Raw genomic sequence first — 16,856 nt, forward strand, 5'->3', positions numbered from 1 at the left:
TGATAAAGTACAGACTGCAGCGGATCCTCTCCAGTACTGCTTTAGGTAGAAGACTCAAAGGCCAAAAGTCTCTTTGGAAATAATGTTTATTCAATACTGTTGAATGTAACATGTCACATTAGCATATCCATCCAAACAAAAACAAAAAAAGTTGCTGACAACAAGACTGACAGGTTGATTGACAAAGATGGAACAGGTCTAATAATGAGGGGAACGCTGCGGCTGCGGGGAACGCAGATTGTTCTTGTGAGGCTGAGTAATGTTTGGAAAATGAAATGAAAGGGTTTCTACAGAAAAGGCACTTTTTAAATCAAATACAGATGTAAAAAAAAAAAGAAAAAGAAAAAGAAAACAGGCTTGTTGGAGGTAGGATGACAAGGATAGAAGGACAATACAAGACAAACAATACAAAAACATTCAAGAGTAAAATAAAAGCTGGAAGCGTATTTCTGAAATCCTCAGCCGCTCATCACCATCCGAACAAGTTCTGTCATGACAGAGAGAAACAGGAACACAACATCAAAATTAAATCGTAACACAGACGAAAGCAGGAACAAACTTCACATACAATAACTGCTGGCGAGGATACAAGCTCTCTCCTTGCCAGTGAAAAGGACCAAAGACCAGAGCTGACCAACATTTGGTAAAATATTAAAAACTGAAAAGCAATTTGGGAAAAGAGAGGGAAGAACAGGAGGTCAGACATCTGGAAAGAAAACAACTGCATTAAAGGCCAAGACACACCAAACCGACATCAGAGGACAGGCTGCTACACACCCCGCTGTGTCACCTCACTTTGACACGTCTCAGCCAAAAAACTGCATTAGAACACACCGAACCGAAGCACGTGCCTGCACGACAGGATGTTCTCCTCCATACCAGCAGATGGCAGTCATTTGTGTTCATCGTTAAAAGCAGGAAACTGGAAGACCACTATGACGCTAGTTAGCCAGTTAGCACATTAACGAGACAAACGAATGTTGAAAGAACACAGCGTATTTACCACGCGGCAGTAACCAACAACACAAACCATCAGGAAACGTTTCTGTTAGGATGGTTAGGATACACCACGGCCACAAGGACCCTAGGCGCTCGTCGTTGGTCCAACATGGGCGGACAGATGGAGGACCATCGGTTTGGTGTGTCGTGGCCTTAAGACAAAAATATAAAGGTGTAGCGTGGCCGCAGAGCAGACAGCAGCGTGCCTGGTAGGGCAACTGAAGGAGAACATTTAAGACACAATTAATCAGCTTTTTAACTGTTACAAAAAGCAGAGAACATAGGTAAGATTTAATGGAGATTTGGCAATTGGGTCGATGAAAACAAACCAATAATATAAATAATACTTTTTAAAATCAATACTGACTATTATCAAAGCTAGGACTCAAAGTCTGCTTTTTGTTGTTGTTTTTTTGTTTGTTTAGTTTTTAATTAAAATAACCATGTATTTGTATTTTATTGCCATTTTAATTTTAGTGATTCCCGCAGTGAACACCACTGAAAATGAAAATAATAAAATAAAAAATGAAATTAAAATAAAATATACCTGGTATAAAGCATCTCTTTTTTTAATGACTATTTTTTGTACCTAGTTACTAATAAGAATATATTTAATAAACTAAACTGAAATTAAATGAAAATAACAACATTTTAAAAAATATTTGTTTGCAGCGTTCTAGTTCCTTGTATTTTCACACTTTCACACTCAGTGTCTGTACGGTCATTTTCCTTTCAAAGCCACTGTGGACGTGGATCATGGGAGCCAAATAGAGACATGCAGGGATGCTACAGCCAGGAGAGGCAAAGGACCACTGCAGGAGAGAAAGGTTTAAGGTTGAAAAGTCAGAAAATTAAGGTCAGAGAACACCACCAATGCTCAGAGGCCACAGAATAAGCTTCACTGACAGTTCTGTAAATGCAGGAGCCTCATTTTCATATAATTTGCAATTATAGTTATTTTATTCTTTTGGCTGTCACTGTTGGCATGATGCCATTGGTAAATAACTCCTGTTGACTTACTTAAGCTGCCTCTGGGGCGTAACCAAAAATCTTTTAGATATAAGAAAGTGACTATAATTGCTGTACCGCACTGCCGCTGCATGTTCGGACGTGTACAAACACCCACTCTCTGGGGGACAGTGAGGCCTCTGTGCAGTGGTGAGCTGTTTCTCTGTCTGAATCATGAGATCAGCAGCGAGGAGGGCTTTCATGGTTTTGCTCATACCCTCTGCTCAGCCGGACATGATGTGGCGGACAAAGGCTGTGAGGCGGGAACACCGAGTCAGTGAGCATGTGACACAAAGACACAATGACTCTCGTTGTTTTGTAAATCCACAACAGTAGTGACGCATCATTATCTTGAGGCACACTTCAGTGAATCATTTTAAATGCTCTGCAGCTTTACCTTCATAATTAATGCAGCCGTTGGCGTCTTCATGTCCTGCTAAAAGAGTCTCCACCTCCTCCTCTGTCATTTTCTCACCTGGAACACAACGAAGAATGGTTTTGAGACACAATTAAGAAAAGAATGAGCCTGTGAAAGAAGAGACAGTACGTTTGTTTACACTGTTCTTGGCTTAGATAAATGCCTGAAAGGATTTTGCTTTGCATGACAATAAGACAGTTAACTCAACTAGATAGGGATTTAATTAACTCGTACATGATTAATGACAAGTCTTGGTGTTTTGCAGGTTTTTGTGGACCTACCTAGTGTGGTGAGAACATGACGCAGCTCTGCTCCCATCACTGTACCGTTTCCCTCCTTGTCAAAGACACGTAGACCCTCCACGATATCCTCGAAGGAGCCCTGGTCCTTGTTCTTAGCAATGGCCTGAAGCATGGGCAGGAACTGCTCAAAATCCAGCATCTTTGAGTTCATCTCTGCAAGTCAATCAATAACAGAGGACACTTAAAAATGAAGTTGCTTGTGGTTTTTCAATTACTATTTTACACATCCAGAACTGTTTTGAAAAGGTAAGATGTGTATGGATGTCAGGAAGACATGCACAGGATTTAGTTGGCCTTTTCCACAGGCGAAGAAGTTCTTTTGTTTGCTAACTGAAGTTAATGAAGAGTACAAGATAAAGTATTGTCTTTCCAATAAACATACAAGTTGCACTGAACTTTTGCACATTCTACACACCTTCATACATACTAACTGTTAACATTTGTTCACAGAGGACCTTACACAGTTCATTAAGAATAAAGGACTTGCAAGTCTTTTATGGGTCACCTATACTAAAAGAAAACTAAAAAAAATGCACTGTATACCCAACAAAATAGCAGTTCAGCACACTAGTTCTCTGTGGTTGTAATGAGGGATTTTAATTGTACACACAACACCCAACATAACTGTTGCCAAGGCACTGGCAATATAATGGGCTGAAGTGTTGTATTTAAGTTGTGGCTGGTGAATCAAAGGCTTGCCTTCTAACTTGGGGTTTCCCAGGACCTTGAGCACCTCCGCATTAACAGGGTTCTGTCCAAGGGCCCGCATAACATCACCACACTGGCTGTAGGTGATCTTCCCATCACCCGTCCGGTCAAACAAAAGGAAGGCCTCCTTGAACTCTGATATGGAGACAGAGAAGTAGACATGCAGACACAATGCATAACATCCAAGGGCTTAAAACCCCACAGAAGTACTCTACATGTGTCATTTAAGTTGTTTGTGAAGATCGTCTGATTCCACTGCACAAATTATTTTTACAATGAGCCATGCAAAAAGTCTATTTTTGCAGTTCAATGGCAGGAGCAACTACACTGCTGCATAGGTAGGTAACGAATCAGCTGATACTGTCAAAAATGTGTTGTCAAAACATTCTGGGAAAATAAATGTGATAAAAACATGAACAGTCATCAGAGTACCGTGGCCTATTGTTGATGCATTCACCTCATAAATAATGACATGTATTAGCTCTTCCATACCTGATGATACATTATCAGCTTTTAGTAATCAGTATTCAGGTATTACTTGGTATCAAATAGGAAGAAAACACACTTTGAAGGAAAAACTGAAATAACCTGTTTTGTTTAAATAAAAAAACCTACAAAACTCATTTTCTTCAAAAACTCTTGCCAGTGTCAGTGGGTGGGGTTATTGGGAGTGAACTCTATCCTTAAAAGCACGATTTGTTTCCAACTCCTCCAAGATTTCTGTCCTATTATTGCAACACCATCAAGTAAGTGGTTTTCAACAATCGGTTTCTCTTTTAGTGAGTGCAAAAAGTATTTAGTGAAGAGCAAACACAGTGATCCATACTGCTAAAACACACCCTGTTTTTAATATGACTGCCATGTCAGATATTTAACCTGTTTTTTTTTTAATTATTTAACATCAGCGTGCAAAAACACCCACATGCTTTACTAAAGGATTTCTTTTTTTCTATGTTAGTATAGCATACAGTGGCACACGTGATGAATTCAGATCACATTTATCAAGTGACAAACATGAGCACACTAACACTGAACCTCACACAGTTATTGAATGATTAGTTTATCAGCTCTCAGTCTGTCAGGATGAGGTACCTGGGGGGCTCCAGTGGTTTGTAGAGGGAAAAGTCGAGCTACAGGGTCAGAGTGGCGAATTTAAAAATATATTTCAAATATTACGACCATGATCTGTTGGCATAACCTTAACCATTAAAAAGAGGAGTCCCTTTTTGCTCATCAGATGTGAACTCACCCATGATCTGGTCCTCTGTGAAGTCCGACTGGTTGAGACAGCGATAAAATAGCACAAAGGGAAAAACAGACTGGCGTTAGTTTGACGTTAAGATGCTTCTAGTTAATCCTCCATTAAAGCACAGTTGAGAAAAGGATTGTGGCGAAAGGCTTAAAGCCTGAATGAAGCAGGCCGTCAGAGATACGCAGCTAACGTTAGCTAAAGTGGGTCAACCGTAACAGTAATGGTTCTCAAAATATTCAAATAAAAAGCAGGGCGCTGTCGTTTACAAAATATCTATTAAAGGTACATATTTGGATATTTTAATCTGGAGCGATATCTTTACTCACCATGTCTGTTTTTGGGAGCTGTTTGATGGCAGACGGGCGACGGTCTCGTATCTTTTCTGAGCTAATGAGGAGGACACCGGCTAACTGCTGCTAACGATGATGTCACCTCAGCTCGTGTAGCAACAGCCAATCACAGGCCTCGACTCCACAGCCTCACTGCTCGCGTTTCTGCAGGGGTGCAACATGCCACAGCCCTCATTTCATGATTAGTAATGATAAAAGGCTTCCTTTAAGGGACTATTTCTTATTTAAAAGAGTGGAGGGAGAGGCGGAAAACGGGGGAGGCAATTCAAATAGTATAGGGGAGGGAATTGCTTATTTTTTATTTAGCTTCAGGAATGGACATTGCACTTAAAATTGTCATGTTTTGTATTTACAGTGCTGGGCAAAAGTCTCAGGCCAACTTAAACTTAACTATTTTAGCAAGGTTATAATGATTATACTAAGGGTGGGCAGATCATCAGCTTGACCAATTATCATGGCTGATATTTGGCATTTTGCCAATTTGGTAACGGTGTTTTATTTTAATGATCGCCAATAAAATAAATTAATTAAAAAGTGCCAGGAAAGTGTCAGCATGGGAGGAACTTTTAATATGTATAAACTCAGGGAGACCTTTTTTTTTAAATTTTCTCTTGACTTTATAAAAAAAAAAGTTGCTGACAAACTGTATATGATGTTGGAAGTCTTAGTTTTGATTAAACATTTGCAAAAGGCATTTTTAAAAAGTTTTGTGTTGGAGTTTGTTATATTCCAAATTCTAAATATTGACAGAAAGACTTTCATTTTAATGTAAATGCATATTGTTTCCAAATCTCAGTTATTGGTCTCATTGCCTATTAATAATCATTATTGGCCCTGAATAAAAATAATACACAAGATGTGTATGTAGTACTACAAACTGAAATATTCCAGAATAAGAAAACTTCAAAAGTTGAAAGTATTAGTGAAACCTCCCTTTCCACTCAGCATGTCTTTATCTCTCTTGGGTAGACAATATAAGATTTCTAACATTAAATCAGTATTTATAAGTATATTAATTAGTATTTAACACAGGAAATTGCAAAATACAAGCGGAAGAGGATAGAAGCCCTGCAGTAAAACCATCAAACACATCCAGTGGGTCGTAAGTGAGAATTTAGAGGGGTTATTTCTCTATGCGTCTGTACATTTTTTTGAAAATCCTGCCAAGTATACCTTTGACTCATCACTCATGACCAGCTCTTATTGCATGCACCTCCCAAGTCCTGAAATGCATCAGTCAGCAATGTTTATAAAGTGTGTTATATCCACATATGTATATCCATGTTGTTTTCATTATTGCAACAGCTGTTTTTGTTATTTATGGGTGAGTTTTAAGGTTATCTTTCTTTGAAAATGTATATTTGTATCTTTCATAATGCACTTTTTTAGGGAGAGTGCATATAGAATAGGAAAAGTTGTCTTGACATGATCATTTCTTCCACTGCACCTCATATGTACATACATGTTAGGATAAAAATGTGGGAAATATGGACTTATTTTCACTCAGTTGGATGTATAAATAAATTGAACTCAAACTTAAATGTTTAATCAGTAGCTCTTTTTTTTGTTTTTAGTTTCCCTGGATGAAAATGGAAAAGCTATACTCAAGTTAGTGCGTGTGCACTCAGGTGATGTCATTAAGTTCGGAGACAATGTTGGCGGGAGTAGGGAGTAGAAATCAGAGGGCGTAACAATAGCAAGACTCTTCCACCAACGCCAGCAACATGATAAGAATGTAAACAGCATAAAGGTGATTGTATTATTGAAACACTTCAGTCTGCTCCCGAGACTTATTCAGTGTTTGTGTGTAATCACAATAAACCTTTTTTAAACTGAACTGTGAAGGACAGTTAATACTGAAAAAAACAACCAGTGTGGGTAAAGATCTAATTCAACTGGCCAGAGGAAGGAGTTTTATTCCATAATAAGGAACTCAGAAAGTATTCATAAAGATACAAATTATAGGGGCACCTGGTAGCTTGGTGGAGAGATTAGGCACTCCGTGTACAAATACAATGTCCTTTGCTTCCAGCTTGCTAAAGGCAAAAATTGCCAAAAAAAAAAAAAAAAAAAACCCCCCAAAAAAGATGAAAATTATTCCGCTAGATTGGCACTTAACATCCTGTTACCTGATTAACAGGATGTTCAAGTGGTTCTTATTATTCAAAACAGTGAGTAGTAAAAAAATAACATGGTTTAAGATTTCCAGAAGAAATCATTTTATTGTTGCACTGGTAATTTCATCTGGCATCAGTGCCGGTAGACCTACTGTAAATTTTCTGCTTTGAAATTGATGATGACACTTTGTGATGGTCTGAATGTTCAAGAATAAATGACTAGTTGCAATTTTTCTCCATATTACATAAAGACACGTGACAAATATTTTCTGATAAATTATTTCCCTCCCTTCAATTTGCTTCTCCACTGGCTGCCTCGCCACACTGAAATCGGACAAAGTCCAGCACTCGAGCCTCTTGGCCCCTAAGGAACTGAGCCACAGTCCTGCTGGGGTCTCCCAGGAAGGTCTGAGGCAGCAGGCGTGTCTCACTTTCCCCACAAGGCAGGTCATCCATGTTGCCCAGGGACTCTGGGGCCTCTCCCACTATATGCTGTCCAAGCTTACGTCCTAGAACTTCCCGCTCTTCCTCCTTTCCACCCTGAAATACGACCAGGGAGCCGTACCGACCCATGGCCACCTCAGTCTGGCCGCTCACGGCGCCATGTATGTACGAACCAATGTGCCATTCAGCAGGGACACCAACAGTCACTGCCCGCCTCACTGACATATTCTCACCAAGGCGGCCTGAGAGAAAAAAGAGAAACACGTTTTATCAATGAAAGGTGAAATAAACTGATTTTACATCAATGGCATTTAATGACATGTTTGAGTTACTTTAATCTTAGAAAACTTGAGACTTGAGACCATTTTTCCCAATTCATCATCTAAGAACTTAAGTTTTAGCATTTTAGTTTTTTGATTTCGAAGAGAGGTGTTCATGTTCACTTCTGTTTTTGATCATAAAAATAACATGTATGAATTTTGAAAAGGAGTAGTTCTCCTTTAAACATCCAGCAGATGCAGCACGCTGTTAGCAGAGATTAGTGTTTGTGTCCAGCTGATGAACATAAGACCAAAGTTCACTCTCGTTTGGCTTTGGTTGTAGTCTTTACCGACTCCTGAAGAAAATATCTGGCTCTTACGCTGCTGAATGCGCCACAATGCTAACCAGCCAACTTCACAAATGCTTGTCTGTTTGGAATACAAAAAAAATGTATGTATATATGTTGCACTTCTCACACTCTTTTTATAGCATGTCCAGAAGAACAAGTCTCTGTCCAGCTATGTTTTAAAACAAAAGCAAGCATGTTGTCAGCATTAACTTAAATTCAGACGTGTGTGTCGCTGCCATCATCACTGGTGAAAATGCTGAATTGAGATCCTGAAATGCTGGTAAAAATAAAAACAGCATTTTAGAGATAACTGAAGCAGTGTGACTTCAGGGAAAAAAAAGTAACATTTTCTCACTGACCTATTGTGAGAGCCACCCTGTCAGCAAGTGAAGCACCTTCATCCACACTGAGGTTGTTTAACTCATCACCTGCCAGGATACTCTGAAAAAAAATGTCGTACATTAGAAGAATAAACATGGAGCAAACTAAAGAGGGCTGCGGGAACGGTTTTACAAACAGCCGTGTGTTGTTATATAGTATACTGCATATTGTTATATCGACATCTAGAAGACATTTACAGAAAATGGGAAACAAGAAACATTTTACTTTCAGCATTTAAAAATGAGATAAATTGTTTGTGAACACACTAATTATAGTTTTAAGCACATGAGGACATTTTAAGTGTTTATGTACACCAATTGTCAACAAATAATAATAACAAATAATAATGACAGTGAGCCAGTGTGCAAAATACCAGGACCCTGAAATTGAAGCAGCTAAATGGAATTCAGCCATCCTTAATCGTATTATTTACACCTGTGTATTTCCTTCTGTTCCTACTTTTGTGAAAAAGATCTATTGTAACAAGTTGGTTTTACTGGAGTATAAAGCCACATCGGTATAGCCGCCCACATAATGTGTCTGTTCACATATTAAGAGAAAATTAAATGAAATCAAATTACGGGATTTTCCATCTTTCAGCTTCACAGTGAAGAAAGAAGTTGCTGTGGTTTAACTCCTGCAGTCAGTATGTGGTCGTACCTTCACATATCCTGTCTGGCTTTGTTTTTTATTCTGATGGTGAGCCAAAGTGGCAAACGCCACATCCTTCACCAGCTGCTGGAACTTCTCATTGCGGGCGACAAAGTCTGTCTCACAGTTTACCTGTGTCAAGTAGACAAAGATAACAAATAATGCTGAATGTCATTAACTGGAAAGTGATCAACTGACATAATGATGCTGGGAGTTAACCCCTGACCCACTGGCCTTACCTCCACCATGACAGCAGCTTTATCTCCTATAAACAGGCCGATCAGACCCTCTTGGGCTTTGCGACCCTCCAGTTTGTTTGCTTTAGTCCAGCCCTCCTTCTGGGCCTGCTCATGTAGCCAGCTCTCTGCCTGAAAGTTAAATTACATCAGTTACACAGCTGGTTGTTTCAGTGGTCACCGCACAGGTACGCTGCACACCGCACCTGTACTGTGAATGCATTAGAGGTTGACAAGGTTCCTGCAGCTTAAGGAATGAAGTTTAAGACCAATTTTCTAATAACCGAAATTGACTAAGGAAAATATTAGATTGCTCAAATGTTTATTTTAATATAAAACACTGTTTTTTTAATCCAGTGAAACGGTGAGATAATCTGCATCAGATGTTGTTGCACAACCCTTTTCAGAGAGGAAGACATAGAAAACAGAACATATTGTATTATCTTTAAGGTATCCATTTGGTTAACCAACAGAAGTGGCAAATATCTGGTATTTCTGGGTGTTTTTTGTTGGCGATTTTTGTGTTTCTCACTATGCATGTGAGATCTGAGTGCTTGTATTCCCTTCATGTCGACTTTGGAAAGGGAATTTCTGAAATTATTTAACAAAAATTAAAGGCTATGTTCCCGATTGATTTTACAACACGTCAGAAAAAAAAGAGATTCCCAAAATCCTGATTCCCATGTCTGAACTTTTTGTAAGAATTTTGAAAGATGAATTTAAGTCAATTCAATATCAATTAAGGTCTTATTTTTAGATAATTTAATACCCTTGAAGACTTTTTAAGGATCCGGGGGAACCCTTTGTTATGAGAGAGAAAGGGTTACCTGTGTTATGTCATTATCAAACTTCTCCAGTGCTTTCTTGCAGTTAATGAAAGTGTATCCGGTGTTTTTCCGCAGTTTCATCAGGAGGGCTTTATCTGCGGCCAGAAGCTGACAGCCTGTGTGTAGCGACTGGACATGTTGGCAGATGTTGACCTGAGGATCACAGAGGAGAGATGGTGTATCACACAGTGTGCAGTACAACTTCAAAAATTTAGAAATAAAAAAATAAAATAAAAAAACAGTGACGCAGCTTACTCTGTCTTTGGTAGACAGCAGCATGTGACAAAACTCTGTCACGACTAATACCATTTATCAGTTAAATATTTTGCAGACATACTGACCGACAATGATTTCTTACAAACATGAATTAAGAATGAGTTAACCCATTGAAACTGGCCCAGTGACGCTGAGCTGCTCAATCAGAAAGTAAGAAAGCGAACTGAAAGACTAGCTCGTGACGGCTAAATGTTGAGGTTCAATGTTAAAAACATGACAAGAGTAAAGTTTAATGCGCCCACCTTTGCAACATCTCTCGTAATTGTTCTTAATAAAAAGGATAAAGACATCTTTGCACCATGAAGAGGAGAGCTGACTTATGAAAGCTCAGAACGTCATTGAACTCCACGCTGTGTAAGGAGGCCGCGGAGGGACAAAAACGCTCAAAGTAGCGTAACTTAAAACAGTGCAGCGTCCCCTACAGTGCGGGAGCACAGCTGCATTTTCAAATGTTGATATTCTCAGTGGTGGAATGTAACTTTGTCCAGTTATTCAAGTACTACACTATGTAGTTTTGAGGTACTTGTATTTCCATTTTGTGATACTTTATACTTCCAATCTACTTCATTTTGAATAGCCAAGATTTTACATTTACCTCCACATCATTTATCTAACAATATTAGTCACTGGTTACTTTACAGCTTCAAATTATGAATCCAAAATATAAATCAAATAAAATATGATGTATCATTATACATTAAGCTATCCTGAAGTATTTAAGCCTCACCTCTCCAGCTGTAACATGAGTAACACTTACACATTAGTGCATCACAAGTTATCGTCCAATGATTTACTTTTGGTACTCTAAGTAAGTATACTTTTATTTAAGTAATATTTACTATGCTGGGTTTTTACCTTTTACTTTTACTTGGTACTTGACACTGGGTATTCCATCAACAGATTGCATGATGATTCTGACCTCAAATCTTAGCATTTCTGATCAAGCAGGAAGAAGGAAAAAGCTGCAATTTCATAAATATTTACAGACGACAACAGTGATTTAAACTGCAGTGACAGTAGGAGCAATTGTAACTGCAAAGTAACTGTGCTTGCTTTACAATTAAGTTCTCTCTAATTGCTCTCAGTTGTCAAGTGTTTTGGCATTGTCTGTTTGAAAGCACCTGAAAGCCTCAGACATAAATAAACATCTTATTTGAATGCATAACTTAAAGGACCTACATGCATCTTTGCTGTCTGGTATGGTGTTTTTTTTTTTTAATCCAGTGAAAAAACACCTGCAGAGGGAGCATGTAACATCAACATGAGGGAGGACACTTAGGCAGGTGAGCTATTCTGAGTATTCAGAGCTGTCTTGCATAATCCCTGTGAAATACAACATCTGTTCACTCTGGCAGAAGAAACACTAAAGGCTCCTCCTTCTTTAATGTTTAATATATACAAAATAATTAGATTTTTAATTTTGGATAATGTAACCTTAAAATGCATTGGGCTAAAGAGGACATTTTGCTTAATAATTTTAATTCAACAGGATTTAAATTGTCAGAAAAATAACCTAATGTCTACGCTGGCAGTCATTATCACAGTTCACACCTTGATAAGGATTTATTTTTGATACATCAAAGTGACGCCTGTGTGCTACACAGGTGTGGAGATTCACAGAAAAGAGATAGAAAGTTTAGTTGCACCTTTCCAAAAAAAATGTTAAGAGGTTCCTACTGCAACATATCAGTCATGAATCCTTTACAAATCAATTATGAACCAACGTTTATAATTAAGAAGTTACAGTGTCACACCTGAAAACAGATTTTATCTATCTATCTATCTGATCTGAAGATGTCGATGGGGATTCACATCCTGACTTATGGGCCGAGTTACTGCGAGGTTTGGTCACGTGAAATGTGCTATAAAAGGGTGTTAAGATAACAGTTAGTTCAGCTTATTTTCAGGTTGCAGCTGAGCCAAGATGAAGGTCGTCGCTGTCCTTGCACTTTGGGTGACCCTGTTCCACCAGGGATACAGCAGTAAGATATTCAGTAGTAATTTCATTGTATCTTATTATTGTATCTTATTATTTGAGGTGTATTACTATATAATACAGTTATAAACAGGATTGTCATTAAGTCTGTCCTGTTGGTTCTCAGACACCCTGGACTCGTGTGTGGGTCGGTGTGGTTTTGGAACAGACAGTAGTTTCACCTGTCAGTGTAACCCGTCCTGTGAGCGCTTCAAAGACTGTTGCTCTGACTACGCTGAAGTCTGCAAAGGTGAGTGACAAAAGCTTATTTTACAACTAACACATTGTAGACTTCTGAGGAAATATGCCACAAGTGTGTTTCTTTTCCTTCTAGCTGGAGCCTTATCATGTAAAGGCAGATGTGGTGAGAAATACAACTCTCAAAACAAGTGCCACTGCAACTCCAAATGCAGCCAGTACAACAACTGCTGCAGCGACTACGCAGACCTCTGTGACAGTAAGACAGACTATGTGTCACCGACAGCTATCTCACGTGCCACACAGAATATCACACCGTTAGTCTGCAGGTTTCTGCGTGTCAGCAGCTGCATATGACACCTGGTCATGTTCACATGGTGGACGCTGGATCTAAGCAGTCAGCAGTCAAACAATCTGCCCCATGGTGCTGCTCTGAAATACATCAGTTTCTCAGTCAGATGTCTACCAGTTGTCAGCAGATTCACCAAAAACAGATTTTCCCTCTAAACTTCTCAGATGGTTTCCATAGAAATAATTTTGTGGCTCAAACTACCAAATATTTCACAAAAAAAGGGAAAAGAATTGTTTGAATACTTTGTTTCTGTATCCGTCTCCCATTAATCATCTCATGACGCCTCTGATTTATCTTATGACCTTTAGTAAGGGTCAGAAACTACTGGACTAAAGCTAGCAGTATATTAAGGAGTTAAAATGAGCTACACTTCTGCGATCAAGCGTCAATTATGTAAGTTATTATCAATCACGAGGGCCACTTTTTAGCAAAACTTGTTTTTCTACTTTTGGCATTTAAAGAACACTTTACTCACAATACGTCTTTACATTTGCTGAAGTAGGATTGTACTTGTGATGGAGTATTTTTACACTGTGGTATCAGTACTTCTATTTAAGCAAAGGATTTGAATACTTCTTCCTCCATTGTTAGCTTGCGTGGCCAGCCTCTCTTGGTCAAATCTTTTTAGTGTATCTGACCAGCAGATGCTGCTGTTGTGCTATAAGACACACTGAAAGCAGAAGAAAGGTTCAGTTTGCGCTGCCCTGTACCCTGCTCCCCCCTAAAGTAATAATATTGTAGCAAAAATATTTAAATTAAAAAAATAAATATAAATATATTCCAATACAAGTCTTTTTTTTCAAAATCTACTAAAATAAATAAGTATTACCAACAAAATGTACGCTATGAAAAGTAAAAGTAGTCATGAGGAATGACCCCTTTCAGAGTGTTTTACATTATCATATTAACATAACTGATGTAAGCAGCTTTTTAAAGTTGCAGCCGCTTAAGATATTTCACATTATATTTATGTGCTGATCTTTTTGTAACTCTAATTTGAATAATATTTTTTATCTGTAAAATAAACTTAATGGAGTAAAAAGTACAGCTTTTCCTCTAAATTAGTATTATAAAGCACCACAAAATGAAAGTTATCAAGTAAAGTACTTAAAATGTGCACTTCATTCACTTCACAATACACTTCATAACCTTCACTACTGTTAATACCACACGTGCTTCAGAAATGCAGAAATAAATGAAGACATTATCTTGGTGTGCGTGCGTACGTGCGTGCGTGCGTGCGTGCGTGCGTGTGTGTGATGGTCTGCAGGTGACGCGGGTGGTGGTGGTGGAGGCAGTGTGATCAGTGATGCTGAGATCAAGGCTCTCTCTGAGACGCTCTACGCTCTGGATTCCAACAAGGCTTCAGCCTCAGAGTTGATCATTGACCCTCAGGCTCTGGTGCCCAACTCTGAGACCAGCTCCAAGGACGATCTCGCCTCTCAACCGTAAGAGGACGGTCTTAACAGAGCAATGTCTTCTCTTCTTCTTGATCTTGATGTCACTTTTCCTGTGTCATCTTAAGTTTGTTTTTGTGCCTCCAGCTTGTTCCAGTACCTGAATGAGGAGGCTCTGTTCTCCAGACCGACCTACGCTGCCCTCCTGGCTGTGCTGGACAACTACAACAGGATGACAGGACAGACGGAGGACTTCAGTCCTCAGCAGCTGGCTGAGCAGGAAACCTTCCTCAAGGAGACCATGTCCAACACTGAGCTGGGCAGAGAGCTGTTTGCTTTCCTCTACACTAAGGGTAACTAACTCCGTGTGTTATAGTACGAAGTATAGTACATAAACAATACACAGTATACACATCCTGATACTGATACAGCACTACTCATTTGTTGTTGTTGACTACTTTAATACTAGAGAAAACTTAGAAATGTGAAGTTTTGGAGTTACTGGGAGAGGTTTTTTTCCTATTAAATATAAGCTAATTATTACTGTATATTAATGACAAACATTAGACATAATCATATTCTCTGAAAGCGTAAATTACACAGAATATAAAAATATTTGTGTCATGGCCATGTGTTCAGATTCAGTTCAAGATATTATTCAGACAGGGAGAGTGTTTTTGATGCATTCAGGTGCAAAAGGTTTTAAGCTGTCACGTACCAGTCTGACGGTCGGCTGTTGGTCAACGTTGGGCCGTGGATGAACATCTGTCGCCTTATTTTTTGCTGTATGACCTCCACAAGTTTGCCCTTGTTGCCTGTTTTTTGGATGTTGAATTGGCATCAGAGGCAGTGGAGCTCGCTGGTAAGAAAACTCACTCTGATATGAGTTCAGTTCACTGCACAAGAAGAGAAACAGAAGTGAGGAACTTAAGCAAACAGCTAAAGTCAAGAGGCCAAGAGGCCAAACAAACTCAGTAAATGAGGTGAGATTTTTTTTTAAACCATAGAGCACTTTAGCAGAAACGGTCAGTAATTATTTGTGTTATTGTTTACTTCATTACAGTAAATATAATTTGTTTTTTCATCGGGTTGTGTTGTCAATGTGCTAATTTGCTAGATAGCGACTTGAATCTGTCCTGTCAGCAGACATGCTAGCAGGCCGTTGGCAGTCGTCTTTGCATTGTGTTCAAGAGCAACTTTTTGGCCAAGACACAGGTGACCTGAGGCGCACAACAGTCGGCCTTTGTCACCACTAGCTCTTTGAAGTCAGCTTGGCGTGTCTGGGCCTTAAAGTACCTAAATTGCTTCACGTCTCACAGTCTCTGCTCTGATGTTTAAAGTGCTTGTTATTCTAAAATTTCAGGCGTCTATGCATCAGAGGAGGAATTTATTCAGGACCTGAAGATGATGTGGTTCGGTCTGTACTCTCGCAACAATAAGAAACTGGACTCCAGCGGCTTTGAACACATTTTTGCAGGTTTGGACAGAGCAGATTTTTTTGTTAAAAACAAAAACCCTGCAACTATATTTACTTTGTATTATTAAAAAACTAAAACTTAAAAAACATATTTTGTAATAGGAGAAATCAAAGGAGGAAAGGTGTCGGGTTTCCACAACTGGATCCAGTTTTATCTTCTGGAGAAAAGCGGAAAGCTGAACTACTACAGCCACAGCTTCAATGGACCTGTAAGCATTCACAATATAGACTTCAATATGTTGATTTAAACTGTGATATGTTTAGCACTCCCTTCATTTTCTCGCTACCTGCTCTCAGTGGACTACCTACCCTGATGTCATGGGGATGCAGTTCATGTGGGAGGGCTACTACAAGCAGGTCGGCTCTGCAGTCATCGGCTGCAGCCCTGAGTTTGACTTTGCCTTATACAGCCTCTGCTACATCGCTCGCCCTGGGAAACAGTGAGTACACCTTCATGTCCTGAGATGGTTTCTTGCATATAAGCGTTTTCCAATTCAAATTTTATTTATTGTTTCTCATCAACAGGTGTCGTCTGAGCCTGGGAGGGAAGGAGCTCATTATCCAAACTTATACCTGGGATAATTCTTTCTATGGTGATGGCAAGAAATACATCGGCTCTGCCTTTCCTGCAACCCCGAGGAACTGAAGCTGCCATCTGCTAAAAATTAAGCAACTTGCTTATTGGGAGTCTGCTTGTTTTTCATTACATTCATGATGAAAACACTTTGAATAATAATATCCCAACTGAAGCACCTTTCGCAGTGAGACGCATTTGTAAATTTAATTAAAGCTCCCAACTCAAAAAAAATGTTTTTCTAATGTTTATGTCCCCTAAAATATCTGACCTTGAGGTGTATCTGATCAAAGTTGATCTGCTG

At 39.1% G+C, this 16,856-nt stretch overlaps 3 protein-coding genes across 6 annotated transcripts in view; 1 reads left to right on the forward strand and 2 right to left on the reverse strand.

Annotated features, from left to right (window-relative positions):
- Window positions 1-68: 68 nt before the first annotated feature.
- myl6 (myosin, light chain 6, alkali, smooth muscle and non-muscle) lies at window positions 69-5,153 on the reverse strand. Of its 2 annotated transcripts, XM_042503777.2 has the most exons (7): window positions 5,014-5,153; window positions 4,685-4,712; window positions 3,427-3,570; window positions 2,707-2,880; window positions 2,405-2,482; window positions 2,225-2,260; window positions 69-487 (listed from the first exon to the last, which is right to left on the reverse strand). In XM_042503777.2, exons 1-6 carry the CDS (start codon window positions 5,014-5,016, stop codon window positions 2,232-2,234), a joined length of 456 nt encoding a protein of 151 aa, XP_042359711.1. In that variant the 5' UTR covers window positions 5,017-5,153; the 3' UTR covers window positions 69-487; window positions 2,225-2,231. The 2 variants fall into 2 exon arrangements, with proteins under 2 accessions (XP_042359711.1, XP_042359719.1); XM_042503785.2 differs by lacking the exon at window positions 2,225-2,260 and having other exon boundaries at window positions 5,014-5,152.
- Window positions 5,154-7,232: 2,079 nt separating this feature from the next.
- The window catches only part of tsfm (Ts translation elongation factor, mitochondrial), a 78,010-nt gene continuing 68,386 nt past the window's right edge, over window positions 7,233-16,856 (reverse strand). For 2 of the 3 annotated variants that reach the window (XM_088087345.1, XM_088087339.1), the window contains exons 3-8: window positions 15,220-15,397; window positions 10,304-10,456; window positions 9,480-9,608; window positions 9,250-9,372; window positions 8,568-8,649; window positions 7,233-7,840 (exon numbers count right to left, since the gene is read on the reverse strand). In XM_088087345.1, the coding sequence (XP_087943471.1) occupies window positions 7,446-7,840; window positions 8,568-8,649; window positions 9,250-9,372; window positions 9,480-9,608; window positions 10,304-10,456; window positions 15,220-15,342 (1,005 nt within the window). In that variant the 5' untranslated portion in view covers window positions 15,343-15,397 and the 3' untranslated portion in view covers window positions 7,233-7,445. Of the gene's footprint in view, window positions 7,841-8,567; window positions 8,650-9,249; window positions 9,373-9,479; window positions 9,609-10,303; window positions 10,457-10,821; window positions 10,970-15,219; window positions 15,398-16,856 lie in introns of those variants that run through there. The other variant, XM_042503764.2, reaches the window with a different exon arrangement.
- On the forward strand, window positions 12,487-16,727 carry endou (endonuclease, polyU-specific). The gene is made up of 9 exons (XM_042505687.2): window positions 12,487-12,561; window positions 12,682-12,804; window positions 12,889-13,011; window positions 14,375-14,552; window positions 14,649-14,854; window positions 15,865-15,978; window positions 16,081-16,187; window positions 16,276-16,418; window positions 16,504-16,727. Exons 1-9 carry the CDS (start codon window positions 12,504-12,506, stop codon window positions 16,622-16,624), a joined length of 1,173 nt encoding a protein of 390 aa, XP_042361621.1. The 5' UTR covers window positions 12,487-12,503; the 3' UTR covers window positions 16,625-16,727.

The sequence above is a fragment of the Plectropomus leopardus genome, chromosome 2, assembly GCF_026936395.1.
Source record: "Plectropomus leopardus strain MGB_pleo_1.0 chromosome 2, ASM2693639v1, whole genome shotgun sequence".
NCBI classification, from domain to species: domain Eukaryota; kingdom Metazoa; phylum Chordata; class Actinopteri; order Perciformes; family Serranidae; genus Plectropomus; species Plectropomus leopardus.